General features: G+C 45.1%; 2 protein-coding genes across 3 annotated transcripts; both read right to left on the reverse strand.

Annotated features, from left to right (window-relative positions):
- Positions 1–124: 124 nt before the first annotated feature.
- On the reverse strand, positions 125–2,642 carry LOC117140977 (ADP-ribosylation factor GTPase-activating protein 1). Its single transcript, XM_033304225.1, has 5 exons — positions 2,229–2,642; positions 1,616–2,163; positions 1,351–1,555; positions 1,034–1,093; positions 125–971 (listed from the first exon to the last, which is right to left on the reverse strand). The coding sequence occupies exons 1-5, from the start codon at positions 2,286–2,288 to the stop codon at positions 429–431; spliced, it is 1,416 nt and encodes a 471-aa protein (XP_033160116.1). The 5' UTR covers positions 2,289–2,642; the 3' UTR covers positions 125–428.
- Positions 2,643–7,332: 4,690 nt separating this feature from the next.
- LOC117140867 (paired box protein Pax-7) lies at positions 7,333–17,443 on the reverse strand. 2 transcript variants are annotated; one of them, XM_033304005.1, is made up of 6 exons: positions 16,829–17,443; positions 12,297–12,551; positions 10,140–10,280; positions 8,518–8,973; positions 8,267–8,451; positions 7,333–8,091 (listed from the first exon to the last, which is right to left on the reverse strand). In XM_033304005.1, the coding sequence occupies exons 1-6, from the start codon at positions 17,064–17,066 to the stop codon at positions 7,465–7,467; spliced, it is 1,902 nt and encodes a 633-aa protein (XP_033159896.1). In that variant the 5' UTR covers positions 17,067–17,443; the 3' UTR covers positions 7,333–7,464. The 2 variants fall into 2 exon arrangements, with proteins under 2 accessions (XP_033159896.1, XP_033159897.1); XM_033304006.1 differs by having other exon boundaries at positions 7,616–8,074.
- Positions 17,444–23,013: the final 5,570 nt, after the last annotated feature.

A 23,013-nucleotide genomic window follows, 5' to 3' on the forward strand; every position in this document is an offset into this window, starting at 1 on the left:
ACCTGCTTGTATATTTTTACCTGTTGGGTTGTAGGGTAACACTATTCATTTTAAATTTAGTTTTTGAATTTTCAAATATTTATATTTTTTGAAATTAAAACCGCCCATTAAAAAAACGAACGTCTACACTTGTTAACATAATATGTATTTTCTCATCTCGCATCCCTCGCAGAATCCTGGCATACACTTTAAGCTAAGTAATTCGTTAGTTAAGTAGATCTATACAAAATTGGTCTAAACTGTGGAAATAATCGGGAATAGTTGCACTTTATGTTTGAAGTCGAAGAATGAATACACAATTCAGTTGGGGTTACATTAAATGCGCGCATAGCAGCCTCGGGGCCAGACATCAAGAGACACATAAAACAAAGGAGACACAACTTGACAACCGAATGGAATACAATCGCATGAGCTGCCCGCCATGGCTTCTACTTCATCAGCAGATCCCAGGCGTCGTCCTCGGCAGTGCCTTTGTTGCCGGACGAGGCCGTTGCCGTCTTGGACTTCACACTCTTCACGTCCAGGCTCTCGAAGCCCTCGCTCAGCTTCTGCGATGTGTCCTGCAGCTTCATGTTGCGGCGCGCTGTCGATCCGCCGGACGGAGCGTTCTGGTAGGAGGTCTCTGAACTCTGGTAGTTCGTCGCCTCGAAGCCCGACCAGTCGGCGTCGCGGGTGAGGCCGGCGGAGGCGGTACCGCCGACACCGCCGCCGCTGCTGGTACTCAACTGATTGTGGTACGAACTGGAGCTGGTCATGTGCGACTTGCTGTTGCCGTTGTCCTGCCAGCCGCCCCAGTCGCTGTCGGTGACGCCGCTCTGCTGGCCCAAGCCTCCGGCCAGATTGCCGCCCACCGAATTGGAGCGCTGGTAGGCGCTGCTGTCCTCGAAGTTGGGATCGTTGTATCCGCCCTGCGGCGACGAAATGTTGCTGCCCGCCAGATTGTTCCAGCCTCGTTTGCCCATATCGGTGACCTGCGATCGGTAAGTTTGTGTTAAAATGATGTGGGTTCACAGAATGATGGGGAACTACAGACCTTGCTGGCCACATCGGTAACTCCGCTTTGTACGGAATCTAGCAGAGTTCCCTCTTTAATCTACAACCAAAAAAAGGATGCAAATAAATAATACAAATAATAAGTTGTACTAATTAAACAAGCAAATATGGGGATTAACTGAAGGGATTTTGCTCTCTTTTGATGGGTTTCTAAAGCTTTAAAGTATTTACAACTAATCGGCAGGCTAACAATAACCAAAAGAATACAAATCAACATAGTATTGAACCAAATCGAAGAGAATAGGCAAATAAGGAATCAAAATCTGAAAGATATAAGAGCTGAGGCGCAGGACTCACCTTCGTCGAGGCCAAATTGACTGTGGTGACGGCCTTCTCCTTGGCGGTGCTGGCCAACTTGGAGGCGTTGGTGGAGAAAAGGCTCCAGCCCGAGGCCAAAGTGGACAGCGTCGAGTCGAAAAGCTCCTGAGATTGCGTTTTCGGTGGTGGTTCGCGTGTGAACCCGAAACCTGCATATTTTCCGCCCTGACTCGGTGGCAAGTTTCTAAAACAATCAGTTCAGATAAATCATATGTAAAAATCAGATATGCCATTTAGATCCTACTCTGGCCTGGAGGCATTCTCCACTTGGCGTCGGCTGAAGAACTCCTCCTTCTGGTCCTTGAACTCCTGCGTTTGGTATTGCTGATAACCTCCAGGTTCGGCGCCTCCACCATTCTGATAGCCTCCGTTTCCGCCATAACCTGTTGCACTGGGTCGTGACTGGTAGCTGCTGTTGCTGGAGCCGCCTGAGCTGAAGCTATTGTTGCTGCCCACGCGGCCTTGCGCCTCCTTGAGATCCCAGCTCTTGCCCTGGGCCAAGGTAGCTATCTTATCGCGGTACAAAGCTGCCGCCTTCGAGTTGTAACGCTGCGTGATGGGCGCCCGTTCGTTCCAGTCCTCCTGATCCTCCAGAAACTCGCGGGCATTGCGATTGCCACCCGCCTTCATCTTCTCCAGTTCGATGTCCTTCCATTTGTCCATGGTGACGGAGCGCACGAAGGACAGGTGCACGCCCAGACTGCGATGCTTGCCGGAGCACTCCAGACAGATCCAGATGCCGTAGGTCACGGACACCCATTGCGGATTGTGGGTACCGCACTCGAAGCATTTCTAGTAATTTATAAACAAAGAAATTAAAGCTTATCTAGCGTATGTGGACAAGGGAGCAAACCCACCGAGTTCTCATCCTGCGGCTTCAGTTCCTGGAGCACCCGCCGCGTCCTGGGACTCGCCATGGCAACTAGTTTCTATGGTTTCTGGCCCTGCTCTGGCGGATTGCCCAACTCTTGGCGTTCAGTTGGCTTCAGTTTCGCAGCTGATAACCGAGTTGCTAATGAAACTTTTGCTGACGCTGGCGCTGATTTGGGTGCAATCTTGGCTTCGAGATGGGCGATTTTGAGCTCTCACAGTCGCTTACGAGCCTTTAAAGTCCACAGATCGCGACGAACGCCTGGCCAAACACATTTAACAGAGTTGCAAATTTTTTTGGGTCAGCTGGGACGCTCGCAATTAATGGCAAATTGGCAAAAAAAAAATTGTTAAGCGTGTCCCACTTGGAATTAGAGATGAGCTCACCACTCACGACAGCATCGATATACCGAATATTTCATGGAAAACCAAAGAGAGTTGTGCATATTATCGATATTTACCCAGCTCTAAGTTCCACTTGGATTTTTATTTTGCAGAGTGACCAGAGTGCAACCGTACTGAATTGCGATATATCGATAGTTGATTAATCTTGAGCGGGCTATTCAAATATCTTAAGCAAACAAATTTAAGATATTAAATTTTGTTTTTGATCAAAGAATGCAAAGAAATTTTTACTCTTTCAATATGCGTTTTAATAAAAACAATAATGTCTGTTTTTGCTTAAACTCTTAAAAGCAATTTGCTTTACCGCTGTATTTTGTTAAAAGTATATAGATTGCATATAATATGTTCGAGCTGGTCATTTACTAAATATCTCTAAAAAAGTTAGTTAGTTATCACAAATGCATAAATTTCAAATTATATAAATTAAATTGGACATATAAAAAACTATATATGTTAATATACACATATATGTGTATGCTGGCTAAATATTGCACAAAAATCTCTGCCCGCTGTCCAGCAAATTCAATTAACCCAACTCGATGGCATCGCCTTTGTTGCGAGCATGCCGAAAACCCTTCAACAAATTATACATTATCACGCTGATCTGATTTCCAGATCTTCAGTACTCGTGCGGCGACTGGAGATGCAGCGCCGCCAATTTCGCTGCGTCATCTCGAAAAAGTTAATAAAACAGCGATTTATCACACTCCTAACAGTAATCAATCTCCTACCGACTGTCGGTAGATTTTGATTCGATTTCGGTGTTTTGAATCCCGGACAGGGGAAATTACTTATGATACATGATCGACTTCAATGCAAACAGACCGCGGGTGGCAGGGCCACCAAAGATGAAAGGGAACTCAAATCTAAGGCAGTTTGGCGCCGCCTGAAAGGCATTTCCCTTGACTTTCCCCATTTTCCAGAGCCCCTTGGAGGAAAAGTCCCAAAGGTAGGTGACCACACGCGGCTGCACATAATTCAATGCCACTCGGATTAGCATATAATTATGCACAATATTTCTGCAGTTCAACTGACTCTGCCCACCGCTAATTCCCTTTCAATTTTCAAACTTGCGCATTTATTTAAGTCAGCGTCTTTTGGCATCTCAGCGGATCTATAATTGCCGTCGCACGCCCAACGAGGGGGGCGTGGCAGATCGGATCTGGATGCGAGCGGCAACGAGCATATAATTGCCGCGCCGACCGCAGGATGTGTTGAATTGAAAAGCCTGCCGGGTAATCCGATCGATCGATCCGGCGATCGCCACGTCCCAGCCAACTTACGACTCCTGCCTCCGCTAAGTGAGCCGATGAGCCAGTGAGCCAAAGAGCCGGGCGTTCCTGGCTGGGCACTCGCTCGACGCTTTCAATAACTACTTGTCCCGCTGCCGGAGCGGATCCAATGCACTGAGAGAAATATCAGACGGACTGGCAAAGGAGAAAGTAGCGAACCTCTCTTTAGTAAATCACAATTTTAAGCTTGTTCAAAATTGGTTAAATCTTGAATATTTGTAGCATTAAAAGATACCATTATCTGTGTTTAAACTTCACTTATGCTATGTTTTTCCCTAAAAAAACACAATTTTCATCTGAATTTGGTTGTCTCCAACCACTTCTTCGAGTGTGCTCCGCTGCTGGTGGTCTTATCAGAAGCCGCGGAGTACTCCCCGATCTGCCAGAAATGGCATTGCTGCGCATCCATTATCGGCTCTGTCACTGCTCTTGCTGGGCGCAGCCACGCCCCCAAAAGCGCCACTGGGCATTTGGCAGTGCGTTGGGGTCCGTTTACGTCCCAGCTCGCAGAGTCCAGGGTTGGATTTTGGGCTTATGGCCTGAGTTATTGTGTGGATACGATCAAATTATAGGCTTAGGCTTGCATTAAACTCGCATAGACGTCGTCGGTTGGTCGCAGCCAGAGGAGGAGCAGCCATGGGTTCGCGGGTTCTGGAGAGGATGCGCATTTTATCATCGGGGCATCCGGTCGCTGCTCCTCCTATGCTTGATTTTTGCCCCCCTATTTTTCTTCTCTCTTGGATCCACAAGCCCCTCGCAACTTGTCAACACGTGCAAAACAATGCTCGGAATCGCATTCGCATACGGATTTGCATTCGGTTTCCCATTCCCCAAATGACGTGCAAATGAATTTGAATTTATGCAAATGAGCAGACTGTTCGCACGCCGCAGCCACAAAGTCTGCGCAGGCACAGGTGATCTCTAAGGTGGAAAACAAGAAAAAAATCATAAAAAAACTCTGGCGAAATAAAATAAAATCGCTCGAAATTGCACCAATTAAGGGGAAATGTATGGAGAGGATCGTTGAGGACCAAGCGAAAAATAAAAAAAGAACAGAAATCGAAGGGAGGGGGGAATGCAGATTGGTCTGCATTTATCAGCGATATTAAAGCGTTAAGTGAATTACTTATTCTCCTGGTCGCAGCAATGCGTTACCTTTCATGTCCTCCTGTCCGGAGGATGCCCCGCTCCAATCCCACCTGCCCTCTCACCTTTCCGAGTTGTCAATGCCGATGTCGATGGCCGCGATCTTGCATGCGACAATTATATGGGCCCTGTGCTGTGCGACGCCAGTTTGGCTCCCGATCTCATGGCCAAAAGCGGCAGCTCTCTGAAAAGAGGGCCCACATCCAAGGGGAGGGCGTATGGGCTGGGTGCTGAGGAGCCAGGACTAGTGATCCGGCTACCGGAGACGCAAGGCTTTGGCCATTCTGGTGCCGCTCCGCGCCGCTGATCGATTCGCAGCCAATCGATCGGCAGCATCATGCAACCGCGCACAGCCTTCAGCTTCAGCATTTGGAGTGGAGATCGGAGCACAGAGGTGGATCCAAAGGGGGCTCCATGGGGCTAACGGAACTCACGAAAGGGAACTTTGCTCTCAGTCATTTTCTGGCAACTGCTGTCCTTTTGACTAAGAGAAGCTTTAGTTAGATGACTTAAAGTTAAAAATTCTTGTGATTTACCTTTAAGCACCCTTTTGGGCTTCGCCCCTGTGCTCCAATCCTCAACTGGGACCCATTCCTGCTCCTTAGCTTAACAAATCGTGCCAAATAACACAACATAATGACAACAAAGCAGACGACGACGACGACTCCGAGTCCGCAGACGATGTCCACTTGGCTGCCTTTGGTCTGGGATGCTGGGATTTTGGGTTGTTGGGGAGCTGGGAATCGCAGGTCGGTGATTGCCATTTCAAGATTTCGCCACTCACACCAGCACACAACGTGGGGATGGCGAAAATTAAGAGATATTTATAATAAGCACGAAAACCACTTAATACTAACGCCTTTGGCAATTAACAGGTACAGGCACAACGGACAACGGCTGAATTGGCGGCCAGGATGCAATCGGAACTCGGGGATGATATGCAGTCCACTCTCGCTTGGATACAGCAGCTCCATTCAGGGACACTGGCTGCCACTAAGAAAATAGAGCGGCACATTTGACCCCAAAGCGCCACTTTGACCACAAAAGGTAATTTCGGGGAAAAACTATTTCAATCTGATAGATTCACTGAGATAAAAGTGGATACTACAACTAATGATTCAAATAATATATAACAATAATGGATCGTTTTATAACTCATAGCGTCTATTACCAACAAGATGGTTTATCTGCTTTAGGATTTTAACAACTGGCTGTAAAGTTGGATCGACATTAACTTAGAAATATAAGGACATAAAATATAAATATGAGGAATATATAGTTATTTTCTATATTTTGTATGTCAATTTAATGGCGCCTTGATGAGAAGAGAGAGATTTCCTCACCCCTTGTAAGCAGCGCATGTCAAATGGAATTTTGATTGTATTTTTTTCCGGTGTAGCGCTGTCTTGTGGAGCACAATCCATTTCGACGACTCATCGAAAGCCGCAGGTATCCATCCAGGTATGGAGATTCAGGCATTAATTGTTTCGCATTCCCCTGGCTGGCAGGCGGGCAGGCGGGCAGGCGTCTTTCTTTCATCAAAGATCGACGCTGGAATTGACGCCTTCGGTGGCTCATTACAATCCGGACAATCAATAATGGATGGATGGATGGATGGATCGGTGAATGGATGGGGGATAGGAGAAATAGTTGGCGCATAGCCCGATTGATTCTCACCGATCGGCGATGAAATGAATAACTGTTTTCGGGTGCTGCCCCCGTGGATCAACTTGAATCAACTCGAATCATCTCTTGAGCGAACGATTATGGCAGTGGTTTTCTGATTTGACAGGCGTTAAATTAAAATTTAATTCGGCCATCTATATAATTATAGTGATCCATCCGAGCATACACATTGACGACAAAAACGAGGACGGCGACGACGACTACTCGCCAGCGCATGTAATTAAAGCCACATTAATCACCCGGCTCCAGCGATGGATTCCCTCCACATCCCCTCCAGATCCCCACCAGATCCCATACCCATCTCTCGCCAGGCACTTGAGTTGGTTGCTGTGGAGCTGAAGCCTGTGTGCCACTGGGACTACACCTCTGTGTGTCTGCTTTTCACTTCGCTTTTGGTAGCCACAAAATTGTCAGATTTGTCCACTTGAGTTATTTTCGAAAAGACTCTTTCGAGATCTCCATGCCTCCCCCCCAAAACCATTCCCCCCTCGTGTTGCGCCAGGTGTGTCAAAGGGTGTCATCTTGTGAATTCCCAAACCAATTATACAAAACTCGTGAGAACTTATCGTTTCGATTTTATTTGTTTATTTGTACTCAGCACGCGGTTAGAAGTTTTGTTTGCAGTGGTAGAAACTGAATAAATTATGTAAAAATTGCACTAAATTCTCGATTTAAAGCGATAGGAATGAAATGGTCACTCGGCGTCGTGCTCCACATTGATAACCTCCTCCTCCTCCTCGTCCTCATACTCCCGCTCCTCCGACTGATGATCCCGTCCAGACTGCGCCCGGATTGGTAACGAATCATGGCCCAGATTCAGGGGCGTGCCCATGTACTTGGCTATGTACTGACGGGCAAAGCTGAGGGCAAAGGCCGCTGCCGATGCCGTGGGCAAGGTCATGGGCATCGGCAAGGTCATGGGCAGGGCGCGAAATGCACTGTTCTCACCGCCCATTGATAATGGAGCTGATGCTGTGGGTGAGGCAGTGGCCACCGCCGCTGCTGGCTCTTCCATGTGCTGGTTGCTGCTGCCGCTGCTGGTGTTGCTGCTCATGTTGCTGCCGGGATTGATGGTGTTGCACGGTTGAACGTTGCTGCTGCTGGTGTTGCACATGTTGCTGGTGCTGTACGGATATGGCTGCTTCTGTTGGCCAGTTTCTGAAACTGCAACTGGAACTGGAACTGGGATTGGAGTCACCGGACTGACCACCGGATTGACCAACGGCGTGGGTGAGCTCGATGTCGAGGGCGAGTCGCGCTGCTTGAGCAAGTTGACCCGCTGGTGGCGCCGCCATTTCGCTCGTCTGTTGGAAAACCAAACCTGGTTGATCAATCGGTGAAGAGACAATTTGTTAGTCGATAAAAAAAGAGACGGGGGATTCGCTGTGTGTTCATCACCGGAGCTGATAGCTCCGTCTGTGTGGTTAGTAAGGGGGTGTTCGAGTTGGGATCTTGTTGCTGGTATGCCAATAATAATGTAGGTTCTATCGACTCACCTGCACCCTGGCCTCGCTTAGCGCCGTCCGCGCGGCCAGTTTCTCGCGGGTATTCACACAGGGATAGTGCGACTTGTCGAACTCCTTCTCCAGCTCGTCCAGCTGCTCCGGACTGAAGGTGGTGCGATTGCGCCGGAACTTCGGCTGGTCACTGTCCTGCGACTCGCTGTCCTCGCCCTCGATATCTGCAATGGTATACATGGTATATGAATCAAGAAATCCGTCTGTAATAGGTGCTTAAGTTGACTCACCTATCATCCGATTGGCATCTGCGTCTGGGGAGCGGCTGTCCCTGCTACCGGAATCCGGCGAAAGTGCCGGCAGGGAGAGGCGTCCACTGCCGGCACTACTATCCCCGCATCCACTGCCGCTGTTGGTATTGTGGCCATTGCTGTGGGTGGTGTTGCTGTTGCTGCTGTTGGGATTTGAGCTCATGTTGCCATCACTGCCGTAGCTGCTGCCACTGCCGCCCGGCTGCAGTGCACCACCGGCTGCACCAGGTGGCGTGGCCAGGGGCACGGCTCCCCACAGCGGATGATGCGCCGGCCAAGTGGGGAAGCTGGTGTACGGATGCGGATGTGTGGGATGGATGGCATAGCCGTAACTCGCCGCCCGGGCAAATTCCGCAGCTGCCCTTTCCGCCGCACGATTCCGTAATATGCGATTGATGCTGCTCACCGAAGGAGCAGTGGCATTGGTGCAGACACCTTTGGATTGGAATATGGAATAAATATATATGACTATTTTTAAATGATTTTCAAAAATATTAGAAATGTCTCAAATACCTAAAAGAAGCATCTCTTGCTTGCTCTTGCTGACTAATCATTTGGTCACTTAACATAATCTATTGTATCATATATGTATACTCTAATTTTACCCCCCAATTCTTAAATCTTACAGCTTAAAATCAGTTCATTTCAATGGTTATTCCCAAGATTGAAAGAAAAAGGAAACTGATTTGGATACCCATCTAGTCGCTGTCTCCTACACCGGATGCTGTGCATCATGACCTGCTGGTGACCCCGAAATGAGCCGCAGATTGACTGTAATGAGCGGAGCGATTGCCATCTCGCCATGTGTGTGTTCGTGCGTCTCATGCGAGAGATGGCTATCGGATCGATTCATTGCACACTGTCCTCCTGTGCCCAGTGTCCACTGTCCCCGGTTCACTGTACACCGTCCACTCCGCGCTCACCCCTGACCATGTTCCACTGCCCACGGGGGCAACTGTCAACTGATGGACTGGTTGCTGAGTCGCCGATTGGACTACTTAACTGGCTCCTATTCTGGCCGCGATTATCTCGCAAACTTTGGAGCAGGGAGCCCGAAATGAGTGACACAAATGTGAGCACATTTACATATCAATCGGACGACTCGCAGCGGATGTTCATAAATTAGCCAATCGATAAATCTAAATCTGCCGCAGTGGAACAATATACACAATATATACAATATACATACATACATACATCCTACCGATTCCTTACAACATTAAATGAGCCCTCGACGGGCAGTCGAGCATTACGAGCACCATAAACACATCAATCCAGTGCCGATGCCCGATGCTGATGGCTGCTCCTTCCAAGCTCCTTCTGTCAATCTGAGGGTAGAGCTGCAGGAGCTGGAGGAGCTGGGATGCTGAAGAATCTGGAGAAGCGCGTAAGCGAGTTGGAACCAAGTCCAGTCGCCTGTCGCGACCGTTGTCATTTGTTGGCCAATTTCGCTTTCGGGGGTTCCCTGTCAGTTAATTAGCCCAGCTACTCGCATTGTCTCCCTACCCATTCGATGCTCCCTACTCACTACTCCCTACTCAATATTCCTACTTGATAATCCCAATCGGTATCGTCCTGGTCTTTGTATTCCATTCACCTACCTTCGGTGATCAGTCGCTCGCGGATTTCCCAGGCGAAGATCGTCGGATTCTCGCGCTTGTACTGCTCGATCTTGGAGACGACAGTCGGGGTGGCCACCTTCGGCTTGGAGCCGCCAATTAGGCCAGGTGGTCGCAGGGTGCCTGCAAGATGGATAAATTGGGACTTAAACTATATATACTATAGTAGTTGGATCTTAAATAGTAAGGAAGTTATATCAGAAGAGCACAACTGATTTGATCAAAACTAGTGAAATATAAAGTATATATTTAGTGTGGTTTTAAGTTTAAGTAAGTACTAATCTTCCAGTTTTAAAGATTGAAATCAGTAAGTTTCTACCCAATTTAATATTATTCAAATTGATATTGATTTATGTTTGATCATCGAAAACAACATTCGTTTTGGGAACAAATTTAGCCCTGATTGTTTGTGATAAATGTCGATAATTAACCAAATGAATTTTGGTAGCCGGGAAATCTGTTCGCTTTAAGGGCGTGTCCGGCTGTTTAAACTTAAGTAGACACATTCCCCATCCCAGTTGTGCAATCAATTTGACTGTTTCATATTCTATTACCACTTGGGCTGACTTAGGTGCCTTCGGGCTTGAGTATTGTGAATATTGTGAGTATTGTGAGTATTGTGCGACTCGCATAATTTTCACATTGTTCAAAGCTGGCGTGGCCGTGTGGGCGTTTCGAATGGGTCAAAAGCCCGGCGGGCGCAGTGCATTGTATCGCTTTTGGAGGCTTCCACACACCAGTTACTAGCTACTAGCTAGTATCTGCCAGATACTTCCACACATAGCAGATGCGAGATGGAATGGCAGATACCTGCTACCTGTTGACTGCCTGCTCCGAGCCACTAACTAACTAGACAATTAAGCCAGCAGCCGGCGTCCATTCAGCGTAGCGCTAATTTGAATATTTGACAACATCAGCTCAGCGGCCCCAGACTCCAAGTCGCAGTGGCAGCCAGCCGAGTCACCAAGTCACCAAGTCACCGGAGTCATCGGAGTCACAAAGTCGGCTCAAATGATAATTCGTCGGAAGCAGTTGACAGGCGGGCGCGTTTATCTTGTAAATTGAGCTCTGTCGCCGGATTACACTGGGAGAAAATGCCAGGGATAATCACTTTAGATCGCAGAATTAGCTGGTATTAACTTTGATTCGAAGTAATTTATGACGCATCTCGTAGATACTGGCTCGATTTGAAACAAACACTTTGCTTTTATCGCATTGCCAGTCGGGTTTTTTTCTCGGCGCATTCGGTTGCCTTAAATTAATGAATGAATGGGCACAAATGTACTTGCACATTTGTTTTCTAGCTGGCTTTTTGTGCAAAACGGAAATTATTTACACAATTTCAATTGACTGGAATGGGAATGAATGGCATCCACACAGATCGGATGCCGCGATTGGAAGCTACGCTAGTGAGTATCTGTGAATGGGCAGATTTATTTGGCGTATCTACTAAACTAGCTAGTGACAAAACAGCACTTCCCTAGTTAGTTGCCATATCATTTGAATTGCGGTTTGTTAACTAATTATTGTATAAAATGTATCTCATTTATCAGAAAGTGCCTTTAAAAATTATTCGTTGTTTTAGTTCAATTAGGGGAAAATTACTTATAAGCTTGTGATCCAAAAATGATGATAGACATTAAAGTAACAGCATTTAAAGATAAAGATATTTTCATTTAATTTTATACTTTTAAATACTATTGTTATGTTATTTGTTTATGAGGAGGAATTATTTGTTTCCGGCTCAAGATCTAAGCTTGCAATTCAAATTGGCCGTTTCGAGTGCAGATGTGTGCAAATCGAGATTGACATGGCTATGTGTTCTGGCCACAGGTGGCAACAGGTGTGCGGCTGCTGCAGACTGCCTCGCGAGGAAGGCGAGAGGACGAGGAGGGCGTCCAGGTGCAGGTGGGGGCGATGGCGATTGCCAATCGATTTGTCGTGTTTACGTGACCCCAACAAACGGAGCCGTGCAAATCGATTGGGACGCTTGTGGACACTTGGCAATTGCATTTGGGGCGCGTGTTTTGTGGTTCCGCTGCGGTTAATGCCGCTGATCGCATTGGTCAGGGTGGTCTAGACCACGTCTGACTTCCTGCTTGCCAACTGCCCATGGCAACTACCCCCTACTTTACTCACCCAGCAACTTGGATACGGCTCCTTGTTGGGATAGCATATGCTGCGCCAGATCATATCCACGCAGTCCGAAGCGGGACAACTCCAGTAGTCGATGCTGTGAGGCCAGAGCGTTGAGATTCGTGGCCGCCGCCGCTGCTGCTCCTGGTCCCGCTGCTGCACTGCCTCCGCAGAAGATGCCGCCCAATGCCGCAGCAGGGGGTGCTCCTTGGGTGAGGATGGGCGTGGAGGGGCTCAAGCTGTGCGGTTGGGCGAGAACTGGAATGGGAGAGCAGAAAAGTAATCATTAGAACACAGAGAAAAATTTGTGCATAGAAATTTATAAGTATGCATAGGCATACTTATAGATTTGATCTGATATTAAATTTAAATATAGTACAATTTTATGCTTCAAGTTTAAGATCAATTAGACAATCAAAAGTAATTTCATCATAAATAAACAATTTGTATTGCTCATTCTTTTGTATATACTATTTTTCTTAGTGCAGGATCGCCAAATCATTAAACGTCAATTGGAATTTAAACGAAGCTGTTGCCGGCATTCCGCGCGTGACACAGAAACACCAAGAAATTTGTAGCCCGATCATCTGGAGAGACTGCGGCTCCAATCATTTTGGGGGGCAGCTGGCATGGACAGTGAACAGAGATGGCTGGACAAATTTCGGTGTGTTTTTGATCGACGACGTCAAAGTCAAAGTCGAGCCAGGAGGAGCTGCTGCGTCCTCCATGCCCCCGTTCAGTGGCGGAAGTGTCAACGTTTATGGGCATAATGGACGCGGTGTGGTCCATTACCGCTGACACCGACTGCTGATTCCAGTCGGAATTTATGAAATTCTCGCTGGCAATTTGTACCTCAGAGCTGGAACTCTGAAACTCTGGATCTGTGGATCTCAGTATCTCTGTATCGGAATCACAATCGAAATCGCAGAATTGCGGAATGGGATGGCAGATCGCTTGTCAGCGGACTGGCAGCAATTGGCCATTCCTCGGATGTAGAAGCTTTTATGTTCATTTTGACATTTTATCTGATCGCGAGAACTGCACACATTTTAACACCTCTTTTTTGGTGCGATCGAGCTCCGTGTGTGGCGACGACGGCATGCCATCGTGTTCCCAGTATGCACTTCGATTGGGGCATCTCCTCCAGCTTCGCCAGCTACTGGGCTAATTAAACCCCATGCAGATGGGACTGCGACTGGGACTGGGAGCTGGACCTGGACCAGCTTACTCCATTTAAAAGTGCCCGGCTGCAATTTGTTGCACTCGCATGTTGCGCCAATTGTTGTGGCCGCGGTTATGGCCATGCTTGATTTATGCCGCCGCAACAGCCGGCCAACTTGGATGTCAACAGGCGGTGAGTTTGCACCCGGATTGCCCCAGTCCCGATCCTGTTGCCTTGTCGCAGTCACAGTCCAGATTCTATGGATCGACCGATGATTTACTACGCAATGCGACAGCTCCGACTGCCCTGCGATGCGCCTCAGTCAATTGCAAAAGCGGCTTAAAATCGCTGGAACCACGGCCCAAAACCAAAGCCACTCGCTCTTCTTCTACATACTATACACTGAGATTTTAAGGGGGTATTTATTCCATATAAGGATTAATATGGTAGTGCGATGCTTTCATAGTATAGCTATATAATTAGATGAGCGTTTAATTCGAAATTGAATATTTTGTTTGTTTTATGATAAATATATAAATATATATAAATATGATGGCTTGATTCATATTAAATCAATTATTATTATAGTAAAAGAAGCGAGAGATAATAATTTAAAGGCCAAATTATAGTTACATTGGTATTGGTTTATATACAATATAAATGGAAATGTCTAGATATTAGCTATTGCTGCTTTAAATATATCTGCGTTTAAATGAGTGCTAGATATTAGATCCCTAAAAATCGTACTCATTTTTTGGATTCAGTATGCATTTTTCTCAGTGCATTCGTTCGCACGTCACCGTGCGACTTATAACAAGAAGCGATGCCGATCGGAGTTGGACTGAAGCTCGAACTCGAACCGGGGATCGCAGCTCGCCACAAGTGATGATCGCCTCGGAATTCAATTGATAGTTTGATTTATTGCTACCGGTAACTTTTTGCCGCTTCGCCCCTAACCCCTCTCCCCCTCACCCATCCTCCCAGCCAGCCAGCGCATATAAATTAAAGTTGCTCGCTTTTTATGTGGCTCCTCGACGCATCCCCATCCCGATCTCCTAACCACATACCCATCCCATCCCATCCCATCCCAATCCCAATCCCCTTCAGTTAGTGCTCGCTGATCTTGTTTGTCGCGCGCAGCGCATTACTCGTCCTCTGGAAAGCGAAGCTTCTGGTTTTTACTGCCAGTGCGCATTACTGCGATCTTCGCACATTTTCCTAAGCTCCAAGAATTTCGCGGCGGAGCGACGTGCTCTTACATAAGTCACTCTAATTTTATGCCATCCTTTATTGGATTTCATTGTACGGCTCTGGCTTATGGTCTATGGCTATTAATTGTGGCTAACCAGTATGGTGCAAATATGCAAATTGAAATAAAACACCTTTATCTTCTCACAGATGCATAATTGCTTTTTAATTGTGTATCTAATTTTGTATGTTTATCTTAAAGATGATAAAACGTAGCCTTGGACAAATCTTTTGGGACCATTAAATTGGATTGAAATAATAGTGGAGAAACTATGTTCGATAGTGTTCCGTATCACTTAAAATTCCAAAATCCATAGGAATATTAAAGAAGTAAGATGTGGTAAGGAAATTAATTATTTGGAGATCTTTACATTGTAAGCTATACCAAATAAAGATATGTTATCCAACACTGAAGTTGGCACACTTAAGTAAGTAAGTACTAATATTTACCTTTAAGCATATTGTTAGCAAAGTGTCCAAAGTGTCCTTAAATGGTGACCCCGATTCCTTAGCCGGAAGAATCGCCATCTGGGCTGACACACATATTCGCCAACGTAACGCAAGTGGAGAGTAACGTAAGGAGTTCGGACCATGTGCATACGAAAAGTCCAAGCCTAACCATACCAAAAACCGTACTACATATAAACCAAAACCGAGACCCAGCGAAACTGAGGCACTCCTCGGAATCATTGTGCACACCTTTTATACGCTTGGCTTTCTAAGAATAATGCGAATACACGCACCACGTAACCTGAGAGCCCTAAGTATGGTTTCTGCCCTATGCTTAAACTTCAATGTATGCCATGTACCTTCTACCACCCCTCACCCCACAACCCCTTCGATTCAGCCCCCCGTTTTGGTGTCTCTTTTTCAGTGAGTCTCTACCTCTCGGTGCTCTTTTTATAATTATTTATTTATTGTGCAACTTCCAACACCTTCCAGAGACAAGTCAAAGCTTTGCTGTCCGCTGCGTCCCGCTTTTTCCATCCGGGGAATATACTCGTACTCTATGTGTGTGTGTATCTTGCAGATACATTCGATGGCCGACGACGTGAACTAATTTTATTTGACAACCCATACTTGTGCAAAACAAATTGCCACTGATGTGCGAAAGACCAAAACAGTTGCCACAGCTCAGTTGTGTCTTGCTGCGTGTTGCTGCTGCTGCTGCTGCGTTGCTGTTGTGAAATTTCCAAATCATTGCACTGCTCCAGCAGGCATTTGACTAGTGCCACCAGTTTCTGGTGCCCGCTTGGCTTTTGTTTTAAACTGTTTCGGGACCCGATTCCCGATTCCCTGTCAGTTCACGGAATTCGCCCAAAACTTGCGGCTCACATGGAGCGTGCAGCAATAGCAGTGCCACTAGGGGCAACATTAGTAGTAAAATCAACTAAGAAGCCAGCGAACCTAACTTAAATGTTAGTGAAGATAAAACATTTGTAGTTCTCGTGTGTAATAAAAAAACAATCAAACAAACGGAAAATCAGTGAATTTAAAAGGCTATTTAAGTTACTTTTAAAGCTTTGGTAATAAAAATAATAAGTCAAACCCGTATTTAAAAATTACAAAAAATATTTGCTACATACAGCAAATTCTAAAATAATGCAAAAGTTTAAAAAAAAGAACTATTCAAGATTGGAAATGTGAAGAATTTAATTGATATTTGATACATTTAATAATCTGGTGACATTAAGTACAGCTTATATTTATAACCCTTATTTTGTAGACTTGTTTTAAGAAATATAATACCCTTAGTCACGAAAAAAATGTTTAGGAAGTTTCTCACTGAATAGGTGATCATTAATAATAAATAGTGGGATTTTCAAATATATTATTCTTAAATACCATTTTATGGTGTTTCAGTTCTGATTTTCAGAGAATAATACATTTTCATTTTATTAAAACTATACCAAGATTTAAAAAAGTCATCATCTAAAATATTAAAAAAAAAACTTAAGTCTTTCTAAATTCAAAATGTAGCTATTCTGTCTGCTAGTCGATAAAGTCATTAAAAAGGTTTTTGTTAAATTAGAATGGAGCGTTTTGTTCCAATTTAACTCGCAACAACAATAAATTAAAATGTGCTAAACAAAGCTTGTAAAATATTAACTATTTTACCACTCACCTGTGGTGGCTGCCGTGGGCGAAACGGGCGTGATTGCCGCCGGCTGGCCGACGCCTCCGGCGGAACTGCCCAGCAGTTGGAGATGCGACGGCAACGGCACGGCGGCCATGGGCATGATGGCGCCGGGGGATTGGGAGCCGGCGGTGGCGTTGGCGGGAATGGCGGTTGCTGCTCCTGGCAGGGAGACTCTAATGGCTGCAGTTGTCCTTGTGGGTCCGGGTGAGGTGCTGGTTGCCATGCCACGCTTCCAAAATTCTTCAAACGCCAGCAATGCAATTCGAGTTTTGGTTATTTTTTTTCTCAGTGAACAACAGGCGGCATTTTGTGGGGCTCTCTGTGTTTCACCGACGGTTTTTTCGAAAGGGATTATTTGTGAACTTTTTTTTTGATTTTTGGCACGCCACTCGAAAACGCGCACCGGAACCGCTCGCCTGTGTTGCTGTTGCAAGTTGCAAGTTGCTGCTTCTGTTGCTGCTGCTGTTGCGGCTGATGTTGCTGTTGCTGCTGCTACTGCTGCTGCTGCTGCTGCTCAACCAACGCTCGCTGACTCGACGCGCACCGCACTTCGCACTCAAACTCAACGCCCGCCGACTCGCTGAATGAGACTGAACTCGGAGCCACCGGCAGCGCAATATCTTACTTGGCCAAAACCTGGATCGGGTTGCTATAGCTGTTGTGTTGCTGCATTCTGGTTTGCCTGTGCTTGTGGTCGGTTTGCCACTGAGCATTCAGCCGTGTTTTTTTTTCCGCCTCTGAGTGTGTGTGTGTGTGGGGGTGCGTTAGTGTGTGTGTGCTCGCTTTGAGCGTCGCCCCATTGAGCAGTTTGCTTTGTGGAAATGAGAGGCAAAATCGGAGGTGAAAAAAATATGCCGAGAAAAGCGAAGCCGTTGTAAAAGTTCAATAATTAATTACTCGGGCATTCGATTTCAGTGCATTGTTTATCAAAAACTTTCTGGCCCGAGCTGCGCTACCAGTTGCTTTTGGCCTTTTATTTGAGCGGCGATTTTGTTTGGTAATACATACGTGGTGTTGGCCAGTTGGAAAAGTTTTTATATGGAAATGCCGACACCACGAATCGGCTGTCAATCATCGATCACTAAAGGAAGCACTGAGAGAAACACTCGGCTGCTTTTTGTGGGCTTTAGTGATTTTAGGGAAATTAAACATGATATATTACCTAATCCTTAAATAAAACTATATCTTAAAGATGTAATATTAAGTTTCATATTAATGTGCCAATAATGTCATTTAATTAATTTATTTTTTCTGACTTTCGTATTGATGGTGGTATTTATGAATTGATGAGATAAACAATCAAAGGGCTGTTGGCGGTAAACAATTTATTAGGTAATGTTTGCAATTGAAGACGTTTATATGATGGTGAACATTTAATTTTTAAGACATTATAAGCCATACTTTTATGATGTAGGTCTGAGCTAAGCAAAAGTTATAAATATATATTAAAGATATATATTACATATGTAAATTCTACCAATATTCAAACTTTTTAAATTGTTATAGTATGAAATGATATAAATTTTTTCTGCGTGATTCCCAATATCCTTGGCTCCCGTACTCCGAACTCCTCTGCTTCTTCCCCAATAACGGGGATGCGCAAAAAGCGCATTACACGGGACATTGGCGGACATTAGTGACTTGGCCGGACGAGAAACCAATGAATCCGCGTTGGACGCGACTCCACTCGTTTTGGCCAACCACCGATGTGGTTACTAGCCAAGTGGGGTGTGCAGTTTGGGTGGCAAGAAGGTGGTAAGCAGCGACGTAACCGATTAACTAGGTGGAGAGAAAGAGAGCGAGATAAGGCTGCGCAGCAAAGTAGCTAGAGCGAAAGGTAAAGCGCAATATGCATTGCGACTGCAGTGGAGTGACAGGACCGGCACGAGGTGAAGATGGGTCGGCTAATTGATTTATTTCGCCCACTGTTCCCCTCTCACTCCCACTTGTTCGCTGGTTGGCTGAGTTACAGAAATCAGGAGCCGTGTAATAATGGCCGCCAACTTTTAAGTCTGTGTATGTACATATGTATGTATGTGTGTTTGGGCCCTTTAACGTGAAGTGATTTTTGCACAGCCAGAGGTGTTGTTATTGCAACTCCCCAGTGGGTGTGACAGAGAGGCGGCGAACGGGCAACCTCCCACACTGATAATAGAAAATAATCAATTTTAATGGCCTATAATTTGCCAGCGCAAAATAACAATGATTCTATGGAGATAGAGAGGCACAAGTTTTGCCATTCAAAATGCACAGCCATGCACGCAGCGTAGAGAACTTTTGCCAACGCAGGCGTACTAATTTATTTATGTTGATAGAAGACTAGGCAAAAGTTGCTTCCACTAAAAAATATATGTATATATGTATGTATGACAAAAATGAAAAAAAAAAAACAAATTAAAAGAGAGGGAGAGCGCGTTAAGCTCGACTCACCTTCACCTTACATAATTTGAGACAAACTCAAGCTGGCTGGCCAACTGAGTGAGAGCGAGTGAGAGGCGTGTCTGAAGAGCAGACGCGCAGCTGCGCACTAGCTGTAGAGTTGTCTCACTCACTCTCTTGGTAACTATAATATCTAGTTATGCCCAATGAGCGAGGACTAAGAAAACTCAAAGAAAGCCAAAGAGTCAGGGATTGGATGGAGGGGGGTCTGAAAGGGGGCTTAGTGTTGATCGGATGTTAAGCAGCGGAATTAGCTCGCGCTGCCCAGCCCCTCCACTTCCCCCCTCCTGATTGATTTCGGCCTGCATGATTGATTAGATTAATAACGCGGCTAATTAAACATTTATCACTGTATCTAACAAACCGCCCGAGGGGGGCAAATTAACCCTCCAAAACAACACAAATTATGCCTGCTGCTACAGGCCAACTTCTTTAAATACAACCTTGTTAATTAATTAATTTAAATCTAATAATATTTGTAAATTTAAAACTGTTATCCCAATAACTTCTTAATAAATTTGTAATACATTTAGTGCATTTACCTTGTTTAAAATAAATGGTAATGTTAAGATAGGATTGTCTTTCAACAACAGTAAACCCATTTAAATGTAGTTTCGAAGAAAAAAGTAGAAATAAGAAAATAACGCATTCAAGCATTTCTATTTAATATAATATCTCTTGTTAACTAAAATAAAACTAAAATAAAAGCATTGTCTCAAAATAACCTACAATATTAGTCGAAAAATCATGTTTTATTTTAAATTTATTGTTTATATAAAAATAGAAATTCCATTTAAGGGCGTTCGACTGTGTGTGACTATGTGCCTGCTTCTAATTGCGTTTCGTGCAACTTTTTCGGGGATGGGCGCATTAATTATGGCCGCCTTGGCTAACGCCTGCCGGCCGCCATTATTTCGGCAGCAAAGTGGCCAAGTTCCAACCAGATAGCCATCTAGTATCTACATCCCAGCCCAAAGTTACCCAAAACTAAGAGCCCAGCCCCGTGTGCCGTGAATATTTGTGGTAGCCACGCTTCCTGTTTTTGTTTGCTCGCCTGTCCGTTTGTCCGCCGTCGGTTTGTCCGTATGTCCGTTGTCCGGCTGAAAATATTCCAAACAATGTAGACAAGAAGTGCTCAGGCCGGGCGGAGTTTTTGTGGCCGTGGTTAGCGACGCGGTGGTGTTTACCCACATGTAGGCATATGCATATGCTGATTTCCACCAAGGCGGGGGTCATAGTCTTTTTTTTTGAGGGGGGCTTGTGGTGGAGGAGTGGGCCGCCAGCTTGGTGAACCGTGAAAAACCCTGGGGTAGAACACTCCTCCAACCCAAACAGAGAATAGGAAATTCGTAATGCTAACAAACTAATAAAAAATAACTTTTAAGCACAGCACAGAGCTTCCTCATAGAGAAAAACCTTTCGCTGGAGGTTCTTTACACAAAGAGAAAACTATTGCAATCCATAAGATACGAATATATCTTCTATGTATACAAATGTCTTGTATATTTGCCAGCTTAAATTTAATTGAAAAATCAAGCTTTCTTTACACGTTTAGAACTTATCCTTTCAAATACCAATATATATTACCCTTATAATATGCATAATAGAGGGCATCTTCGGAAAAAGCTATCTTAGAAGTAGTTTTTGTATTTCTTTCTTCTGTTATATACAATGTAATAAAATATATTTTTTCTCAGCGCAAGACCTTCTTTCTAGATACCAAATCCAGCGGAAATATGCTCAAGTGTCTGTTTTTGTTGGTCGGAAATGTTTAGCGCTTGCTCAGAATGATTAAAGTGTCGTTTTTTGTCTAGTTCCAGTTGCTTTTTCCCATTTGCATACAAATGTTCGTCAAAATCTCGCTGAGTAATGCGAAAGCAAACAAATCTACGTACTTCATTGTAGGTTAAATTGCAACAACTTCCTGATTGTTCTTAAAAGTTGGTGTAACCGCGAATTAGATTTTGAAATGCCATTAACTCTGACATTCTGCGGGTTTTTTTAGGGCTTTCACCAATCTCTTAGAAAAGAGGGTATCTTTATATAATATACTATATGAATTAAGAATTAATAATAATTATTTTGTAACACTTTCTGATTTAGTTATGATGGCGTTATAATCCCTTAATCCATTTCTCGGCTCCGTCACTCAGATTTCGATACTGAAATCGGCGGGCGGCTGAGTCATGTGCTCCTCCTTCGATATCACGACGAGCACGCACCACTCGGCCGGCGGAATGTAATGATTAACTCTTCGCAGTTGCTAAATTAAGTGAGTTTTTATGGGGGATGTGGGGGAAGGGGATGGTGGCACAAGGTGTTTGGGGAGTGTCGCCCAGCCGTGGATACTGCATCATCGACTGCAGTCAACTTGCAGTTGGCCAGCTGAAAAGTGAGCGGGCTAAGGGGGGAGAGCGGAAGATCACATTGCGTGTCTGGGGCCAGAAATGATTTCCACATACCACAGCAGTTAAAGCCCTTAAGTCAGGGAGAAAATCCAATTAAATTCGGTAGCGAAAGAAATAAGTCTGAACTGTCGGCAAAATGATTCTACATACACGTATTTGCGTCAACATTGATTTCGCAGCAAACAGAAACATCCAAACAGGGATTCGCTCTGCTCGGGACTCCTCGCCGGATTCGGGGGCCAGTGCGGACAACGAGCGGATCCAAGACAAAGACGCTCCAAGACGAATGTAGTTCATGTGCATGGCGATGGCGTGATTGAGGACGAACCCGAGGACAGCGGCACCAGCGGCAGCAACAACAACAGCAGCAGCAACTTCAGCAAAAACGGGAGCAGCGGCAACATCAGCAGCGGTAGCAATAGTACACATAGAAAAAATACTACACATTAATTTAGTTAAATTAAGATTAATGAGTTACTTAACTGTCATTCTATAAACACTATGTTATCATTATAAAAAAAATTAGATTTATATATACTCTAAAGGGTTTTATTGCATATATACTCCAATCTGGCTTTTAGCTGATTCATGAAAAGTTAGATTCCACTGGTATGCTTATAATTCCTTATTTTTCACCGTGCAACATCAACATTAGCCGCATGAGGCAGCCACTTGAACTCGATTGCTGCAACTTGGTGAGGCGTGATTTGGGCTTAGGCGGCTGCCCGAACTCGCATTCGATTTGGCTCTCTCGGTTTAAGTTTGAGTTCTTATAAAATCCTTGCCGCAGACCGCAAAACCGTCCAAAAGTTGCGTGCCCATAGGTCTTCTGTGTAATTGCGCAACAATTGTCAGGAGCTGTAGCTGTAGCCTCCGCTGGCCCCGATTTGCGTCGATCCCCTCCTGAATGAGGCTCCTTAAGTAGCAGTTGGCGCTGTTTGTGCCCCCTTTCGGTTGCCTCTTTTAAGGGCAGAAACCGCAATCAAGACACGGACACGTCATGCAGCTCAAAAAACTACAGAAAATCTCGAGAGAGAGAGAAAAAAAGGCATGTATATGTATAATACTCCTCCAGCTAAGTCGATTGTGCCGACTACCTTCGTGTCTGCGTCAAACTTGCGGAAATCTGATTTTAAAATTATTAACAACATGCAATGGCTAAATAGTTTTGCATTCGATAACAAAAGCCGCTCCTCCAGAGCCAGTTTCGAATAAAAAAACAAAAAACGTATCCAAACTGCATGGCCTGAAAAGTTGGAAAAATGCTAAGAAATGTGGGGAAAATATTCGTGTTTAGTGACCGCATCATATAATTCACGAATT

This window comes from Drosophila mauritiana, chromosome 3L (assembly GCF_004382145.1).
Source record: "Drosophila mauritiana strain mau12 chromosome 3L, ASM438214v1, whole genome shotgun sequence".
In the NCBI taxonomy this organism is placed as follows: domain Eukaryota; kingdom Metazoa; phylum Arthropoda; class Insecta; order Diptera; family Drosophilidae; genus Drosophila; species Drosophila mauritiana.